The sequence below is a fragment of the Arvicola amphibius genome, chromosome 4, assembly GCF_903992535.2.
Source record: "Arvicola amphibius chromosome 4, mArvAmp1.2, whole genome shotgun sequence".
Classification (NCBI taxonomy): domain Eukaryota; kingdom Metazoa; phylum Chordata; class Mammalia; order Rodentia; family Cricetidae; genus Arvicola; species Arvicola amphibius.
Genome location: NC_052050.1, coordinates 56975720 through 56996135, shown reverse-complemented (window position 1 = coordinate 56996135; position 20416 = coordinate 56975720). Strand labels below are relative to the sequence as shown.

The 20416-nt window shown below is 48.9% G+C and overlaps 1 protein-coding gene across 1 annotated transcript in view; it reads right to left on the bottom strand.

Annotated features, from left to right (window-relative positions):
• Positions 1-761: 761 nt before the first annotated feature.
• LOC119813325 (protoheme IX farnesyltransferase, mitochondrial) overlaps positions 762-20416 on the bottom strand; it is a 111619-nt gene continuing 91964 nt past the window's right edge. The window contains exons 6-7 of the mRNA XM_038328575.2: positions 13770-14002; positions 762-2699 (exon numbers count right to left, since the gene is read on the bottom strand). Coding sequence (XP_038184503.1) covers positions 2293-2699; positions 13770-14002 — 640 coding nt within the window. The 3' untranslated portion in view covers positions 762-2292. The remainder of the gene's footprint in view (positions 2700-13769; positions 14003-20416) is intronic.

Below are 20416 nucleotides of genomic sequence, written 5' to 3'. Positions count from 1 at the left end.
CAACAGACAGTCGCAGAAAGAGTGAAGTTCCACCATGTACAAACGGCATGGAGAGAAGCGGAAGACTTCTGCTGAGTGCGGTAAGCCAGGCTTGAAAAGACTAATGCCACGTGCTCTCATTCCTGCGTGGATTCTGCACGATGCACTGCTGTGGTGCTGCACTCCTGTCATCAAGACACACGGGAAGCGGACACGCGTCAGGTATTCAAGGCCATCCCTGGGCCACAGGAGACCCTGTCTCAGAACTACCTTCACAACAAAACCAAACCGGAAGAACGAAAGCCATTCAGACCCAAAATAGAAGGGTGGCTGGTAAAGGAAGAGGAGTTAGGGGAGGTGGTGGCCACAGTGCATGGCCAGACACAGAGTGAAGGGCATTATTACTATTTAATATTTCACTGTTGTATAATGTTATTATTTACTGTATTTACATTCCAAAAATCACCAAATCTCAAACATCCTTATCTTACAGTGATGACCATTTGAGGCAATGGTTATGCTAACGCGTTCCACCTTGGATTCACAAATCCCATCCCTGTGCTCTCTAGGTAGATATGAGTCTAATTTGTCAATTTACAGTCAGGAAAAAACAGAAGAAGGAAACACCGACCTGCTGTAGCTGCTGGAGGAGGGCAGCCTGCTGTAGTCGTAGGCTCGCTGCTGGAGGGGGGCAGCCTGCTGTAGTCGTAGGCTCGCTGCTGGAGGGGGGCAGCGGAGGCTGAACCCTGTTGGGCCTGAGAGCAACAACTGGACACATGCTCTTGTTTATGTAACTGTTTTATTGGGAGGAGGAGAATCAACACTTTACAGACTTAGAGGCTGCAACAAATCACAGATGCCCTTTGCAGACATCCCCATTCCGTTCCCACAGTAACCAGCCAGGACACAGCCAGGAGGTAATATTACAACAGGCAGAAAGAGGTACCAGAGTGCTGAGTCACTCTAGATGCAAACCCAACCCACCCCACTTTTTCTTTTTCTTCTTTTGGGGGGTTGGGGTGCTTGAGATCAAACCCTGAGCCTAGAGCATGGCTAAGCAAGTGCTCTGCCTTTGGACCACAGCCCATGCCTTCCACATTTTTGAGAGAACAGTCCAAATTCAAGAACTGTTTTCAAGTGGCTTAAACCCCTTGAGGGAATCCGGACAGGGCACAGCACCCTGGGAGACCGAGGAACTCAAACACCCTGCCAGGCTCCACAACTTTAAGGCAACAGGCCTCTCTGTGGACCTGGAGGGATACACATAAGACTGAAGTCTTACATGTGACTGCATTTTGTATCAGAGGCCATGGATTCTCAGAACTGGACCCATGGCCACTAGGGGCCCAACTGGCCCTCTCTGAATTCCACTGGACACACAGAGGAGAATTTCTAGACTCAGGAGGCACCAGAGCGAAAATGCTGTTTACACAAAAGTGGTAAGAATGAGCACAGAATGACTGTTGGCCCAGCTCACTCTCTTTTCCATGAAGTCCCAAGAAGGTCATCAGCAACATTCTGACAGCCAGACACCACTACAGTGGTACAGTGCCCGAGGGGGTTCTGGGATCATGTCAAGTGACACCCTTCCAGAAAGAAATGCTCAGACCGTGACTACACTTCAAAGTGAAGGATGAAGACGCATGTACTTCTGGGTGTTTCTGAAGTCCTGATGTGGGGTGGGGATGGGGGTGATGGTAGGTGCTGGCCGTGCAGCCTGGGATGCCACAGGCAACCGTTTGGAACCCTCACTACCAATGTTCTGTTACTTGATGGGGTATGTCGTTGAGAACGCCGGTAGGAGAAAGCTATTCAGGCTCCGTCTCCATGGCAGAGACGGGGCGCTGTAGCCACAGTACGTACTCTTCTGAGGCAGCCTGTGGGAGCCTCAGGATACAGAACTATAGAGTTTGGGTTCTAAGCACCCAGCTGTCTGACCAATGGCCACCATGGCCTTCAGGTGGCGAGTATGTGTGTATGCGTGTGTTGGGAAGGAGAAGATGTGCACAGGTGTCATGTGGGCGAGAGAACACAGGGCTGGAGGGAAAGATGCATTTCTTCAAGGAGAAAAATATTCTCTTTTGCATTAACTCACCATGCCAGTCCCTTCTTATTTGGGAGGCAGTTTGGACGTTAATATAAAAAGAACCGTTAAGTGATGGCACAGCACCAGTCCATCTGTCATCAGCCAACACCATCCATTTCTCCGTATGCAGGCCAGAATCACCAAAACACGCTCCCACTGGCCCAGGGCAGTGCTCTGCATTCGCCTGCACATGTCTGCTCTCACGTTCCCCACACGCCAACTAGCTTTCAGCTTGGAGCCTCTCCTTTGTCCCCCTCCCGACCTGGCCGCTGCTTACAGGTGAGCATGAGCAGCAGGAGCAGCGGCAGGTGCCACAGGCTGCAGAAGAACAGTTTCCTTGAGCTCCGGCGGTCTGCATCCACGTAGAAGCGGAAGCCGAGGTAGGAGATGTACAGGTTGATGGGGAGGGAGATGATGGGGAAGGCCCACGTGGTGACGTCCAGCACGGGGGCAGCAGTTGACAGAGCAATCAGGGCCAGGCAATGGCGCAATGCCACACGCCGGCAGAGGGCTGGGTGTGTGACCGACATCATGCAGTAGCCTCCCCGGGAGTAGTCTTCGCGGAGGCCCCAGCTCAGGGCGTTGAAGTGGGGGAACTGCCAAGAGTACAGGATCCCACCCAGAAGGAGCGCACCTGTGCAGAGGGGTGGGGAGAAAGAGGAACGGTCAGGTGCCAGCAGAGATTTCCAAAGGAAGGTTCTCTTGGTCCCAAAGTCCTGCTGGACTTTAGAGGTCTGTGTCCACGTGACCAGTGTGCTTTCTAGTGCTCTGCTAAAACATCATGACCAAAGACAACATTAGGAAGAAAGGGTTTGTTTCTGCTTATAAGTCTCATGTACAGTTTGTTACTGAGGGAAGTTGGAGCAAGAGCATAAGGAGGAGCCTGGAGGCAGGAAGTGAATGAAGCAGAGACCATGGAGGAACAATGCTTAGTGGCTTGCTCAACCTGCTTTCTTATATAATCCAGGAAGGACTACCTACCTTCCCAGAGGTGGCACTGCTCCTGATGGGCCAGACCCTACCATATTAATCATTAATTCCAAAAAAAAAAAAAAAAAAAAAAGAAGCCCCAACAGAACTGCCTACAGGCCAAACTGATAGAGTTACTTTCTCAGTTGTGGTGCCTCCTCCCAGATACTCTATCCTGTGCCAACTTGACATAAAGCGACCTAGGGCACCTTCTTTGTTCTCCTCTCTGCCTCACTCAGCCTGGTAGGCAAGGTGGGAGGTGTGGGTCCTCTGCCTTAGGTGGGATGGAAAGAGAGGGCTGTGCAAGGGAGGGTTTACGTGGGATGGGAAGTAGATTAGTGCAAGCCACCTGCTGCCCCTCATGCTTGCCAACACTGTGACATGAGGGAAGTCAGTACTGAGTCTAGTCCTGACTCTAGGTTGGAATCCATAGCTAGGAGAGGAGCATGGGAGCAGTGTCACTGCTTAAAGGCCACTTAGGCCTGCTGGCCTCCCCTCCTGGGTAAGGTTCACTTCCCCGTGGGGCAACTAGAATGCCCTGTTCACACTGACATAGAACTGAGCATGCCTCTGGGCCACTGCTGAGACTCTGGCTTCTATCTGTGTACCTTCTTCACCGGTGGACAACCTGGGCTTCCAGGACACCATTCCCCAGAGCCCAGCACAGTAGGAAACTAACACAGAGTATGTTAACAGGATCAAAATAGGACAGTGCCCAAGCCGGGCGGTGGTGGCGCACGCCTTTAATCCCAGCACTCGGGAGGCAGAGGCAGGCGGATCTCTGTGAGTTCGAGGCCAGCCTGGTCTACGAGAGCTAGTTCCAGGACAGGCTCTAAAAAAAAACAAAAAAAAAACAAAAAAAAAAAAACTACAGAGAAACCCTGTCTCGAAAAAAAAAAAAAAAAAAAAAAAAAAAAAAAAAAAGAAAAAGAAAAAAAAATAGGACAGTGCCATATAGGCGATAGGACTGCTCAGATAAAGACTTCCTCTGCACAGATTATGGCCATGACCCAGCTAACTGGATTGCAAACACCCTCTGATCCTGGGAATAGTCCCAGTGTATCTGGAACAGCAGAGAGGCTACAGTGGGAAAAGAGGAGCTGCAAGAGAGGGTTGGAGAGACATCTGGAAACCAGGATAAAGAGTGGTCTCCCCACAGCACAGTGAGGAGAATGGAGTTGGTGGGGTGGGGACTATGAGGAAGCAGAGGGTTTGGAAGAGAGCAGGGAGCTGGACACCCATGAATGCGCTCATGGCAGAGAAATGGAGTCTTATTTTTGGCTATTTTTAGATTGGCCATGCTTATTTGCTGCCCAGCCAGAATGCATTGTGGCTATCCGATCCATGGAAATGAACTACACGTGTTAACCCAACCTACGTGTCATTACCATCACCTTACAAACAAGGTCTATAGCAGCTCCCTTTATCCATGGCTTCAGCTGCAGTCCAGAAATATGAAATGGAAAACAACAGAAATAACTGATTTATAAGTTTTTCTATTATTTTATGTGTATAGGTGTTTGGTCTGTCTGTCCGGATGTATGTCTGTATGCCACTTGCATGCCAGGTGTCCACAGAGGCCAGAAGAAGCCATCAGAGCCCCAGGACTGGAATTACAGCTGGTTGTGAGAAGTTACAGATGGTTATGAGTTGCTATTTGGGTACTGGGAATCGAAGTCAGGTCTTCTGGAAAAGCAGCCAGTGCTCGTAACTGTTGAGCCATGTCTCCAGTCCAATAATAACTAAATTTTAAGTTGTGGGTGTTTCTGAGTACTGTAATGAAGCCTCACACAGTCCGCTGTAGCTCGCCTACAATGTGAACCATCACTTTGTTCAGGGTGTCCATAATGTCCATGCGACCTTCCCATTAAGCACTTAGCAATTAATCTCAGCAAGTTTCCTGACAAGGGTATAGGAGGGCAAGGCATGATCTGAGGCTTCAGATGTCAACCTAGGTTGTTGGGGGTTCTTAGAAGCATTTCAAGAAGGGGCAGGGACAACTGGAATCAGCATGGCCCAGTGATTCTTGGCAGTATTGCATGCAACCAGACTGGGGTGGGGGTGGGGGCAGCTGGCATCAGTATGACCTGGTGATACCTGGTACTATGGATGCAATCAGATACATGCTTTAGGAAATTGTTCCTACAGGACGCCCAGTAGGCCCCTTCCCATATGAAGGGTACCCAAGGGGTACCTGCTGGAAATAACAATAGGACACTTTGTTCATTAAGATAAGAGATAAGAGTCCTAGTACCTGTTTCAGCGACAAACAGAGGACACATCTGAACAGGAAGTCCTCTTGGGGAATTAGAAGGCAGGGAGGGAAGGTGGGGGCACCCAGTTGCAGCTGAAGGAACAAATGGTGAAGGACCTAGACTTCTTGGGATTTGGATAGAAAATACAGCTATCTGTAACTGTTAAATGGCAGAGACTCTCGGGGCGCAGGGTGACTTTAAGGCCCCTGAGCATCACATGTCGGAAAGCAAGCTCTAGCGGAGCTCATGAGCTGCCTTGGACCCACAGGCCGTGAGCTGAGTGCAGTATGCAGCAACGACAGCCACAGCATGGGGTGTGGGTATGACAAGGGCAACAAGTGTCTGTTTTGTCAAGAAAAACTCCCCATGGCAACAGACACAGGGCATGGGTAAGGGAGACAGGAGGACTCGGGAGGGATGGTAAGGCTCAGAGCTCCAGGTGGGTTTTCTTCTAGAAACGACTAAGAACAAACTTGACGTGGTTAAGATGGCAGCTGCAATGGGAACTCTTTCTTCAAGCGCCAACCCCCCCTCCCCCACTTTGGTGTGCCAACTGCAGTTGTCTGTGTTGTGCAACAGAAAATTTTGGCTGTGCTTCTATTTAGAACAAGAGAGCTCAGGCAGAACCTCAGTTCTTGAAGAGCAGCAAGCCGTTGTCCTAGAGAGGAAACTGGTGTGGGTTTGGCTCGTGTCACAAGTGAAATCACGTTGGGATCCACAGCTTAATGGACTACAGGCAGAACACCACCCACGGCTGCGCCTGCTGCGCTTCAGCTGCTGCTGCTCAGGGAAGAAAGGGAAAACAAATGCTTTCTTCATCAAGATAAGGTGAGGTGGGGCAGGAAGGCCCGAGTCAGCTCAGAACTGCGGAGGGGCCGCCTTCCCCGTGGGGTGAACACAGCACGGGGTGGAGAATTCAAAGATCTTTCGGCACATCCCTTTAGCCTCATTCCCCCAAAGGAGTCCATTTTTAGTGGACATGTCTTCCCTGACAGCAGATACCAACTGCCTGCCGGAGTGGTGGGGGAATGTTCCACTGCTGGGCTGGGGCCAGGGAAGGAGACAACACAAGAGTGAGCTGGAACTCATAGTCTCTGCTTCTCTTCCTTTCTTTCCTTTTCACATTTTGGAGACAGGGTCCCATTCTTAGCCCAGATTATGCTGGAGTTCTCTATGTAGCCCAGGGTGGGCTCAAACTCAAAACAATCCTCCTGAGTGCCAGGATTACAAGCACATGCCACCATGCCTGACTTCTTTTTAAATGAGTTCTCATTTTCTTAGGCCTACCTGGGAGAAACATCCACTTTCTTCCCTTTGATCACAGTAGACATCTATAGAGCAGTCATGCAGCAGTGGGTGTGGCTCTCTAGAGCATCCAGCACATTGCTAATCCCCCGCTTATGTGGAAGGCAGAAAAGAGCGTCCACAGCGCATGCACGAACACTGTCTCAATCAATCCTGCTCTCATCAACGTCTCCTCGGTGACACTTGGGGAGATTTTCCAGCTCTCTTCAAAACTCCTATTTATTATTTCTATAAAAAACAGACTGGGGGAGCCTCTCCCCATTTCCACCTCTGTCCAAGTCCAGAAATGCTCTTCTATCACCGATGACAAAGAAAGCTCAGCAATCCACCTATCTGCGCAGTACCTTCTCAAAGAGGAGAGGGATCCTCCAGCGGGAGCACTGGCCTCGGGGATGCACTCTTCCAAGGATGATTCCTCTTGGGCACGCCTGGTGGGAACCTGCTATCCTTACAGAAGCCCATTCACTGGCATTCACCAGCCACACATGGCCTTGGTAAGGATAAGAACCCACTGCAGCAACAGTTGGGTTGGGTTTGGTCCTCTCTAAACGTGGCCCATGAAGCTCATCTGTTGCATGGCTGGTCATACTGGGACCTTCAGGGCTGGATAGTTGTGGAACATGGCAGAAGTAGAGCTGGACCAGAGCTTCACGGTCACAGGTTTTAAAGCCTTTCTTTGGGGGACTAACACAAAGACACTTGTGAAGTGGTCGGCTTCACTGCAATAGACTTCTATGGAGAGGCAGGATGTGGGGCCAGTTTATCAACGGCAAGGGAGAGAGAAAAGGCCAGATTAAAGGTCTTCTGGAAACAGGAGGAAGAGTGGGCATTTGCAACTTGGAGAATTCTTTGCAAGGAACTTGGGAATGATGAAGAGGATGTGTGGCAGGAGTTTGGGGGTTCTCTCTAACCTTGTGTGCATCCTACCTTCAAGCACAGCCATCTAGAGAAGCTGCCTTTGAAGGGAGAAAAGTAAAAAGCTTTGATCCTTCTTAGACTACCTCCCTAGAAGTTTGAGGCCCCCACAGATTCTCTCCAGAATTCAAACTCCCTTAGCTCATGTCCCCAGTTCTTCTCAGCATCATCCTCAACGTTACTTCTTGTCACCAGAGCTAATTCTGTGGCATTCTGCACCAGACACCGTGTGCATCTGCGGCTGTCCAGCCAAGGCCTACTCTGTCCTCTCGCCTAGGTGGTACTGGCCTGGTACCCTAAAAGCTAACACCAGCCACAGTCAACAGTGACATCAACACACTTGAGCAAACACAGCTGGTCTGCAACTAGAGATGCAGATGTTGCTGCTAGGGCATCGGCATCACAGCCACTTTCCCAGCCCTTCTGCTTTAATGTTGCACACGGGGTAGAGGGCTCTAAATATTGTTGCCTAACATTTCCACACGTCTTCTTTAAAAGACGTCTTATTTTAAAGACAGCGTTTATCAGTGGTTGTGGTGGTGCAAGTCTTTAATCTCAGGATCCAGGAGAGAGAGTTCAAGGCCAGCCTGGTCCACACAGTGAGAGACTATCCCACCATCCCCCCAGAAGAAGGAAAAAGAGATGCTGTTTATCTTAGTCGTCCCGCACTCTCAGCCACTTAAGGTAACATCTCACAGGAACAGACACTCATTTTGGAGTCTGACGCACGCGGAGGCAGGATTTTAGAGGAAATCTCTACAAAGGCTCGGGTTCAATAGTACTGGGTATTTAGTAAGTCTTTCATACATATTTGTCGAATAAATGAGTGATCGAATTCCCTCTGGCTCTCCTCTCTCATCTGGGACTATAAGAGGTAAATAAAGTAGAAGGGGGGTTAAGGTTTTGCAGTTTACCAGGCGAGGTTAAAACAACTCACTCTTTTTGTTACTAAAGCCATCCATCTGCCAAGTGTCACCTCCTGATAAGAGCCCATTTCTGAGTCCTCATTTGTAACTGAATGCTGGCTGACATAATTAATGTTTACCACACAACACCTGAATTACCAACCAGACTGTAACCATCATCACTGCAGAGACTGCAGGGAAGGCTCCCAAGACAAGGGCTTTCTTTAGTTTAGGAAAAGGAACCCCAGCATCTCTAAGGAGAGGGGGAAGGGAGATGGGAAAGGGATCAAGCCTGAGATAAACAGTCTCTGGAGATAAACACTGCCAAGAGGCCTAATGTGTATGGCTCCAGGCCCCTGGCTGGTGGCCGGAATGTCAGCTGCCAGCCACTTATCTGACTAACTCCTCAGGGACTCCTTCACTGGGGTTCCAGCAGGTCACTTCTGTCACTGCCATCCCTGTTCCTCTGCATGTGGGACCAAACCAAGTGCTTCAGCTCCTACAGCAGGTTAGCTCTGCCAACAGCGAGACAGCCTTCCTGAGTTCTAGCTGCTGAGCATTTCCAGTGTTTCCTGCTAACGAGACTTAAGCTTTAAAAAAATTAATAAAATGAAAGCAGGATAATTAGATAGGGGGGAGGAAAAGGCCACCTCTGAAGCCCAGGTAAAATCCCATCACAATGGCCCACTCTGTAGACAGAAGGGCTTTGTAAAAGGCAGGCATTTCCCGCGCACAGAAGCAGTTGGCGGCTGTGCCCTGACTGCCTTTGATAGGACAACCACAAACAAAGCCATTGGCTGTGTGAGCACGAGAGAGCGAGGGGGTCTCCAGTCCTGGGGACGCTAGGAAACAGCAAGTATGGAGAACAAGTGACGTTTGTTTAGCTTTCACAGTTCCTGCCTGCTAATGTGCTTAATCCTCTTCACCACCCCCAAATCCCACCTCACTTGTCCTGTGATGGACAACGGCCGTGCAGATCCAAAGCCCTCCAGGGACCTTCCTGACTGGGGCACCCTCAACACAAATTCTTTTCCACCATCTGGTCCAAAAAAAAATCAGAGCAGTTGTGGGAAAAGACTCAGCAACCCATGGGACATGCTCCCTCCATGTTTCCTGTCCTTCCAGGCGAGGGGAGAGGCCAGGGAAACACTTCAGCGCCCAGCAGCCTATGAAGGGCATCCATCACCCAGCGCTGTGGCCAGCACAGACACTACAGAAAAACCCATGCCACCAAGGGAGGAAGCGGGCTTCTGGATGTGGTCCTAACCTTTCTCTGTGGGTTACTGTGACATACAGCACCCCACACCCGCCCCCGCCGTCTTCTTCATGCATGCCCTGCAGGTAGGGCTAGAGGCCCTTCCACCTCATGTACTGCCCAGAGGCTTCCTACCATCCTGACCTCTAGCTACTGAGCCCAACTAATCTTTTGCGGAGGGAGGCATGGTCAGGGACACTAAAATGTTGCTGCTGGTTACTGTGGGCCCTGGTTCGCTGGGGGTGGGAGTGGGTGACAAAGGAATGGAAAATGGTCAGTCAATCTACCTCCCTTCAGACAGCCTGTCTATCCTCAGCTTGCTGGTGTTAACAAGGTGTTCTTTCAGAGGGTGATCAGACTGATGCTTCACCAAAATACATGTAAGGGGAAACACTGACCCGGGAGGATGAAGGACAGGCCTAGGATGGGCAGAGTCGTGTAAGGAAGGGCAGAGGGTGTGCAGGGGCGGGTGCTGGAGGAGAGAGGCACATGGGCCTAGGACAGTGGTGAAGGCAGACTCTACAAACGCTTGAGTCTCCAGTACCCAGGAGAACTTGCTGGACTTCACGAGACGGAGATAAGCCCCAACTCCAGACCCCAGTGCTTTGCTGGTTCAGTTGCCCAGGGGTCTCTAGCGTCTTTGACTGCACTATCAGTTCCTCTGCAGGGAGCCATTGAGGGTACAGTCTCTGCCCACACAGCACTACCCCAGCTCTCAATACGCACACAATCCTTCCCACCAACTGGCCTCTAAAGTCTTCCTGAACTCATGTGGAGAGGTGTGAGCCCCACCTCAGGAGACACTCGTTAAAGCTTGTCCAACGCTAAGTAATGTCTGTCTGCCTCTCCTAGGAGAAGCTCAGCCATGACTTCCACGAGCAGGAGTTTGAGTAGTTTTGTATCTCTCAAAGCCAAGCACACATAGGCCCCAACACCTGCATGATGAAGTGACTACGGGCACTAGTTTGGTAGGATGGTAGACAGGCAGCTGCCGGGTCTCCCAGCTGCTCTTGCTTCACTGATTCGACACCCACTTCATCTCCCATTTCCTCCTTTGGTAAGTGTGGTGTTCCAAGGCCTGCCACTCCTGACTTCTCTGAAGTCACTACTCTGTGCGGTTCAAAGATGAAATGGTCTGGAGTTCTACACAAGAAAGGAAAGCGTTGGCCATTTCTCCCTCAGAAAGCTCCTTCCACCCATCCGTATCCCATCCGTATCTCTCAAGAGCAGAACCCTGGCGGTCGCCAACCTCTGTAGACAACACACCACTGTCTGTACAGCTTGAACCATCGGCCCCACGCTCTAGGTATTTCTGAGGTCCTTAAGGCTAGAGCTCTTCGGGATTCTGTCTTTGTGAATTTGAAGAGTGTGGTTCTTGGAGCAGGGGCATCAGCAGCACCTGGAAACTTGTTACATGTCTGAGCCGCATGCTCAGAAGCCCAGCAGCAACTGGGAAAAATGGATGGGCACGGAGCTGTGAATTAGTGCTTTGGTTTAGCAGGACAGGGACAAGTCCATACCACACCCATTGTTAAAAGGACACACGCATCAAGGAGTGGACATGGCTTCAGGAAGACAGTCTTTGCTTTTAGGCAGTGCTTTCTGAGTGAGCTTCCTGACAGAAACTGTTCTACCTTCACAGTGATGTGGCGGACACTGAAGATAAAGGAAAGGTTTCTCGTAGCTCACAATTCCGACCACCGTCTGCCCAATCATGCTGGACCCGGAGGAGGCAGTACATGAGGGAAGCAGGCATGTGGCCGAGGAGGCTGCTCACTTAGAGCAGTCAGAAAGAAAAATGAGGCCCTGGCCCCTGTAAGGATGTATTCAAATGACCCACTTTATCCAGCTCCGATCCACTTTCTCTTAAAACCCCCACCACATCTCAGTGTTGCTGCCACTGGGGACCAAGCCTTTCAACCTTAAGCATTTTAAGGGACATGTCAGATTCAAACCTTAAACGAAGGTTCTGCTCTGTGCTGTCAGTATGGCAGCTACGAACCAAATGTGGCTCTGGACACCTGGACGATAGCTAGTGGAACTGAGGAAATTTATTTGATTTAAAAATTAAACAGCCAGCCGGGCGGTGGTGGCGCACGCCTTTAATCCCAGCACTCGGGAGGCAGAGGCAGGTGGATCTCTGTGAGTTCGAGACCAGCCTGGTCTACAAGAGCTAGCTCCAGGACAGGCTCTAAAAAAAAAAAAAAAAAAAAAAAAAAAAAAAAAAAAAAAGCTGCAGAGAAACCCTGTCTCAAAAAACCAAAAAAAAAAAAAAAATAAAAAAAAAATAAAAATTAAACAGCCATCCACGGTTAGCAGCTACCATCCTCAACAGGGCAGAAAATGACTAAACTGCATTAACTGAATTGTAGTCAGCTTAGTTCCTGAAGAGCCAGCAATGAGTACTTTACTACACCTCTCCTCGATTCTGTCCTCTGAAAGACAAACAACTACTTGTTGATCTGCTCATTCTGATCTCGGCTCTGTTGGATGAATGCTTCATACACGGAGCTACTGCTACCTTTTCTGGACAGACCCCCTTAAGGGTTAGGTACATGATGTATCTTTTTCCTGTTTGAAAGTGTTTTGCAAGGTTGGCTTCAAATTTGTGTTCCTTCTTCCCCAGTCTCCTGAGCCAAGAATCCAAGACAAAGAACAGAGGTGAGTGTCGAGAATTGACAGGGGAACTTCTCTTGATGGCTTCAGAAATCTTCTGTCTCATACTGGGTTCTGTATCATTTTCCAGACAGCTGCGTACTCTTTGTCTGTGAACAAGGTATGCCTGGCCCCTCGGCCATGCATCACTAACAAGTCTGTATACAATTAAATTTTGGATTATAGAAAGACCATGTAGAACTCAGGTCACCAGACTTGGTGGCAAAAGCCTTTACCTGATGGCACAGTTGCTGGGCTTTTAACTATGGATGTCCCAGCTCCTATAACTACACGTCTTTCTCATACAAATGACTTAATCTGGTGTGGCAGTACAGGTCCGACTACAGTAACAACCCATCTGTCCTCAGAACTCCTCCACAAAGGGAGACCATCATCAGTACAAGACCAGAAGACTGGGAGAAAGGTCAGGCTCAGGTCCGAGGTCAGCAGCAAACGGAGGCTGGCCCAGCTCTTGCTTTACAGCCCTTTGCTTCTGCTGCCGCCTCCCACGTGGATGAGGCTCGAGCTGGGTTTATCACAGAGCAAAGGAGCACGTAAGCTTTAGAATGCTGTATTTGTACATTCATTAAAACCCACCACTTACAGGATATTAAAACCATTTTCAGAGACGATCATGGCAAAGGTGTAATCACATTTATGCATTTGCCAAATCAGAGTGTATGAGCTTTTATGAAAAGTTTCAGAAATGTGGCTTACAGGGCAACGGTTTATGGCCAACTGCCTTTTGATCTCTCATGTGAAAAATATGTACTTACATATATTGCAGGAAACCTCACCACTTCCTTCCTAAGTGTCGGTCAAAACACTAATTACTTGACTAATCAGACTGTGACGCTCCCCTCACAGATGGTAAAATGAGCTATTTTCACCCCACAAATCCAGCTGTGACATACCACTGAAAAAATGGAGACCCACTGAATGGTTTTACTGTAGACAGCATGAACAATTTAAGCAAACCATGTAAAAGTAAACGAGGAGCTAATGAAGATAATCTGTCCTTTCACAAGGAAACTGAGCCTACTCCAGGGGAAGGAAGGAGGCCCGTCAGCTAGGTGACATGGCTTTAACAGGGAACAGCAGGCCAGTTCCAAATCCCTTCCCCACAGACTGGGCCTTCAGGTGATCTGATTTTATCACTTTTTTCAGGGCTTTTCCTCACTTTACCCGCAGTCACAGGCTGAGGTAGCACTGCCTCCTGTTTTCTCTTAAGTCTTTCCTAGGTCTCTCATGTCAGGCTGACACGTGACTGCCCCATCAACACATTTGTCGTAGGAATCACTGGAGTGAATCGGAACTGCAGCAAGCCCCATGGAGCCCCGACTGGCGAGTGCTGAGTTCACTGGAAGACTCATGAAGTCTTGCATCTGGCTTTCACCAGCCTGTCTGTGGAGAAAAGCCACAGTGTTGCACCAGGAGACACTCACCAGCATCAAGGCTTCCAGTTGCGGCCGTCCAGCCCATGACAGGGGGGATGGCTCCAACCACAGCTCCAACCCAGGTATTGGCTATGCTGATCCTCTTCAGCGGTGTGTAACAACAGGTGTATAGGAAAATGTTGAAGACCCCCAGGGCTCCTGTGAGTGGATTCACTCCCCAGGTCAGCAGGGCCACTCCTGGCACAGCACAGCAGGCGGCAAAAGACACAGCTAGCAACGGGCTGGAAGAGAGCAGAGGACACAGTGAATACATTCCACTTAGCTCTGGCCCGCAGCCCAGAGCCTGCACTAACGAGGAGTCAGCATCTTCACATCCACTGAATGTGATGGGACCTTCTTCCCAGTTGTGAGGAGTCTTTCTGAGAGTGTAAAGAAGCCCAGGGATGAGGTAGAGCCTCTTGCATTCCTCATCTGCAGGTCTCCATCACTCATCTCTTCTTCAGGGCTCTATTCTAACTGTTACTAAATAAGGGACAGATGCAAACAATAAAACAAGTTCTGAACAAAGACAGGATCCCTTCCAGAAGACATTCTACTCATTTGCTTGTACCTTAAAGTGTCCCCAGATCAACGATCCCAAACAGCAATGACTGCCCCCAGGGAATCTGCACGACATGATCTTCAGTAAATTACAAGTTTTAGGCCCTGTAATCCCATGACATCAATCCCATGACACCAGGGCCGGTGCAACTGCCAATGATGTAACCTGGTTTGTGACTATGATTCTCAACAAGAGGTCACAGAGGGCTATGTGTGTAAAAGAACACTCTACAATGTGAAAAACTTGGTGGGGATAGAAAAGTGTGACCTCCTGGTTCCTGCTTATAATACACAGTTATTTTCTCTCAGGACATCAATGGAGGTCACTCAAGACTGTGCTTTCTCTGCAAAAGCTACAATTCAAATCCCAAGAAATTCAGGTCTGCAGTGTCCCAGACCCACGTAACTACAGGGCCACAAAATGCCTTATGAGAAGCTCTAGTCACCAGTTAGCAGCTTCTAGAGGGTTCTGGTTTTAAAAATGTCATTTCTCCAAGGGATCCAATCAATTGAGATAACACCTTTCTGTTGCCAAGGCTGCGGTGTGCTCCCACTGAGGAGAGGTGCTCTGGACTGTCAGTTGGGCCCTTTAAGAAGGACTAACTTGCAGAATAATGCTGAATTTGAACTCGGTCTCCCCCAGTCCCAGAGGAGATGGGAGTGGAGAAGGATGGCCCAGCAGCTCACTCTGACTCTCACTTAGCTGGCCCTCTTTCCACCCAGAGGCTGTGGTCTGCCCTGCCTGGAAGGTGGACAGAGCAGAATGGGGTTTTCAGGAAAGTGGGAGCACACATGGACATGTGGCCATCATAAGGTAACAGAAGAACCATGGCTTTCACTAAGACCTGGGTGCAGACCCCATGGCAATGACTCCTGAAATACTCAGGCACCCTCAGTCTTTTCTTCCATTTGTCCGTCCATCACCCCCTTCCCTACAATTCCCTTGACCTACTGTTTCTGCTCCTGCTGGGAAAGGTCCTGAAAACACACAGGTCAGACCACTTCAAGAGGACGGTTTACTATCGCAGCTCCTGGCTAGACGTGATCTCCAGCCTGTGTCTCCTGTGATTTCGAACTTACTGCCCACCTTTAGCTCTCCATGGGGACACATGTCCTTCTTTCTCACATGGCAGTGACAAGACCTCAGATTACCTCCACCTCTCTCCCATTTCAAAAGTGGCTGCCCTTTGTTTTTAAAGACACACTCTGCACTTCTGCTTTAACTCATTTTCCTGCCTAATCTCTTTTATTTTTTTAGTATTTTATGTGTGTGCTTGGTACTTGAAGAGGCCAGAAGATTCAGATCCCCAGGAACTGCGGACGGCTGTGAACAACTATGTGGGTGCTGGAAACGAAACTAGGGTCCTCAGCAAGAGCACGGAGAGCTCCTAGCTGCTGAGTCATCTCCCCCCCCCCCACTATTTGTTAAATCTTTTTGTCTCCCTACTCCACACATCCTCGAATAGATGTGCCTATCTCCCCAAGGAGATCCTGCTAGGATCATCAAAAAAGTGATGATCATCATCATCAAAGTGAGGATCTAGATGGAGTGGGACTCTAAACCGGACGTGCACCTCTATTTCCTCCATTCTGCAATTTCCCACTTGCCTTTCTCCTAGTTTCATTCCTGAAACAGACGTCTCTAAGGCCGGGACAAACACTGACTGACTTTGAACTGTCTGGAACTGTGGAGATGAAAGTTTCGGAAGCTGCCTAGGTGTTATCACACATGCCGAGAAAGGAGAGCGGAGGCAGTAAAAACCATGTAAGCATTCCAACCGTTTTCTTTCAGAAAGGTGGTTTCCAGTTTATGAGAACAGGTCTTCCCATACATGAAACTCCAAAAAGCTGGTTTTATTTGGGGCGGGAAAAATGAGGCTCATAAACATATTTATTTTTCCTGAATTGGCCCTTGTGTTTTTTGGAAAGAAAAAAAAAAAGGAAGAAGAAGAGGGTTGTTCCAGTTGCCAAGGGCCGGGAAGCAGTTGGATTCAGGGTGTTAGCGCTATGAAAAGCCCTTTCAGAGACGCACACGTGAATTTAATTTATTGAGATAGGCAATTTGGGGTGGAAGTTTAGTTTCTGACCTGTGTTAGAATCACAGAAAATCATGAGGTTTGATCTTGGCATCTAAATCAATGTGCTCAGGGGCATGAATGAAAACCAAGCAGGCCGACAGGCTGCACAAACAAGAATGAGGATATTTACCCAGCATGCCCTGGGAAGCCCAGCACCAGGAGAGAGTGCCCCAAGCGGCAAAGTTCACTGTCCTCGGGCTTATTATCCTCTTGTATTTCATTTTTGCTAAAATTCTAATCGTAAATGTAATGCACATTCAACTCAGAAAATTTGCAACTATAAAAATAAAAAAAGAAAGAAATTCTAAATGAGTCCTAGATAGATATGGTTTGCACCTCAGCCTTTTCTTGTGCTACAGTTATTTTGAATATACAATTATGGTTTTGCTACTTCCTTAATTTCCCAAATCTGCGGATTCTCCGTGTCACTACTTGGTTTACATCAGCATAGACGGTTACAAAGTGGCTTACTCTACGGACATATGACAACTTAATCAACATACCCTTTCTGGATACAGTATTTTTACCATTTTAAAAACACAGGTACTACTTGGATGAACTTCTCATGGAGACTTCTGCTCGTGGCTCCACTTAGGAGACCATGCTGAGAGGTGGTATGCACTATCCTGCTGCTTTAGAGCCACCAGGCTCTGCTGCTGATGTGCACATTGTAAAGGTGCATGGTACGACACCTGCTGCCAGTCTGATTGCACAGCGCTCACTCCCGCCAGTGGCACAGAAGAGCGCCCACCTCCATAATCTACATTAACACTGTGGATACAGCACTAAAAACGAAGCAAAACCGAACCAAGAATTGCCAACAGGACAGATGGAAAACAGCATCATATATCTCCAAAACAAATACCACAAACTCTCTCACAATTGCAACAAACAACAACAGAACCAACTCCTACAACTGACACAGTATATTTGAGAGAGCATAGTATCTCCTCATTTTTCTGATGAGAAATAGACCCAATGCAAGTAAAAGAACTTGAAGGTAGTCCTGGGCTTGGGTTTAAAGGCTGGTTCATTAATTGAATCTGGAGTGTCCCAGCATGTCGGGGACACGCTGGTGGAATACCCTGCAGACCCTCACATTTCCTGGGTCAGCTCAGGTTTGTGGAATCTGTCGGTGGTGTGCAGTCTCCCACCTGAGCTCCTTGGGTTTTCCTCATTGTTCACCTCCTGTACCTCCTGGTAAAGCACAAAGAACAGCCATGGCCGAAGTGCAGACACAGGCTGTAACACAGAGGACAGAGTGCTGGCTCTCCTGCTCCCTGTTGGCTATAAGAAACAGGGTGACATGGGGGTACCTACCTTAGTGAGGCATGATGGGAGGGCAGAGTGGAAATGTTTCAAGGAGGACATGACTCTATCTTATAGTGTTTACTTAATTATTTAATTAATGCTGGCATTAAAGGTGTGCACTACCACATCTGACTGGAAGGAAAGTTTATACTGGGAGCTCATGATGGATGAGTGGGAGAAGGGCAGAGCGGCAGAGAAGGCTCTGCGAGGCGGCTAAGTGGGGAAAGTGCTGTCTCAAAGCCTGATGACCCGGGTTTAACCCCAGATCCCTTGGTAAAAGGAAAGAAACAACTCTTGAAAATTGTCCTCTGACTACCACACGTCCCATTACACACATACACACACGCACGTACACACTCACACACATGCATGCGCGCGCACACACATGCACGTATGCACTCACACGCATGCACACACGCACACACATGCACACACGCACGTATGCACTCACACATATGCACGCACGCACGTACGCACTCACCCATATGCACGACACAAATACATGTAATTCTAAAATTTTTTTTAAAAAAGTATCCAATGTAATTCTAGCACCAAAGGGTTACTGGTCTCTGAAACTTCGGAGGAAGAAGCAGGCAAGGAGAATGGTTTCCGGAAGAGAGAATCTAGCTAGTGGCAACTGGGCTACATCTTAAAGTTCAGTTTGCCAGGAAAGCGACAATATCACCGCGACATTAAAGCTGTAGAAGCCTGGCACTTTCCGCTGTGTTTGTGCTGTTAGGCCCAGCAAGGGCCATAGGCAGCAAACCAGTGCTGTACCATCGAGTGGGAACTCAACCCCAAACTAGCAGTTTTCAGCATTTTCACCTGGAAAAAAGTGTTCCTTTCTCACCTTGTCAAACAGAACAATGACTCTGCTTACATGATGAGAGTGAAGTATCACAGGTCACAGACTGAGGGCAGCCATTCCTGTGATCTCAGGCCAGCCACCCTGCACATTGTCCCCTGGTCACACCGTTTAGCGACTGCTCAGAAAGCCCATCTGCACTCCCTTCCTTGAAGGTTCTACAGGTGTCTCCAACATGGAGATTAGGAGCTGACATAGGATGTGGAACCACCTTCTTTATTCCTGATTCCCTTTATTCCGCATTTAAAATTCTCTGGTTTAAGTGTCCCTATTGGCGTTTTGCTCTTTATGTGCTTTAATTCTCTAGCAGTTCATGTCCGTGTGGAGTGTCACAGCTGGCTGCTCGGGGTAAACTGAGGAGAAGGGCTTAGCAGGCCTCCTTGGGTTCCCTTGGGTGCAGAGCCAGGAATGGGTTTCTGGGCCCACCCTCCACAGTGGTTCTGGTGTGGCTCACAGATCAGAAGCAGCAGCATAACCTGGGAACCAGGTAAGACTCCAGCCAGGCTTGCTACAGGCCACAAACTATGCCACCTCACTGCCAACACAGTGCTGGCACTCACATTGCAAAGCCATACTTTCTGGGCCCACAGGAACCACTAAACTCAGTGCTCACTGTGGCTGGCCAGGGCAGGTCACCCACCCACTTTAAGTGCCTCTCAACGTATGCCCCCTGACCTGTCCCAGCAGGAAGAACATGGGGTCATGACCTAGCAGCAGTAGTCGCTAGCAGAGGAATGGCGTGTTCCTTGGTTTCCCTGGCTCACCTAAAATGACTTCATCAGTTTCAAGTGTGTGTACCACTAAAAGCATTGTTGCGGGATAATTCTTTTGTACACTGTGAAGGTGTGTCACTGTGACTGATTTAATAAAAAGCTGAATAGCCAATAGCTAGGCAAGAGAGAAAAGGTGGGACTTCCAGACAGAGAGAGGAAGTCGGAGGCATGACTCGAGGCATGTGAGATGCCAGCTAGGCACGGATCAGGTTGGGTATATAGTACAGAGGAGGGGAAACCGAGTCACACAGTAGAATGTGGATTAATAGAAGCAGATTAATGAAGGTTATGAGAGCTAGCTGAGGACAGGGAAACTAAAGACCAAGTTTCCATGGTTAGTAAAGTCTCCGTGTGTTATCTGTGGGCTTGCGGTACTGACTAGAAAGAACTCCGACACAGGCCCCTAAGAAGAACTTGAAGGGTGGCCAAAGTGCTGGTGACTGCTAGCCCTGGGTCAGAGGAGCCTACTTCTGCTCTAGTGCCTGCTAAACATTCTCACAACAAAGTTATTTAAAGGCTTTTCATTTTGTTCCTATGGTCTGCTTTCCTGTTGGCAGAATGACCAAGCACACTGGCCAGGACACAGGACAGTGAGTCTAGGTCACATCTGGATATTTAACCACTCCTGAAACAGTCTGGGTGAAGCTGTCAGGTCCTTTGTTTCCTCAACAAAAGGATGGGGCTGGAGTGGGGGCTCTTCCAGTGTTGTTCCTCATTTAGGTAAGAAGGCTCGTTAGCAAGGCACAAGGGAGGAAAGGGTCTCCACTGCCCAGCTGTGCCACCCGTGCAGAGTTCTTCCTCTGTAACTTCAGCTAAACGGGAAACATGTTCTCCATGGAATGTCTTACAGATGGACACAAGGCACCCGATGTGTGCAAGGGGCTTCCCTTGTTTGTTTGTTTACTCATTCATCCCCATTTCTTACTGCCTGGACAGTCAATCACTACAGTGCAGAACCGACAAGAAAATAGGGACGTTTTATTTAGAAAGGAAGACAGACATTAAACACACAGGCACAAGTCCCGTGGGCTCTCACTGTAAAATCAGCTACGGGAAAGAACACACACA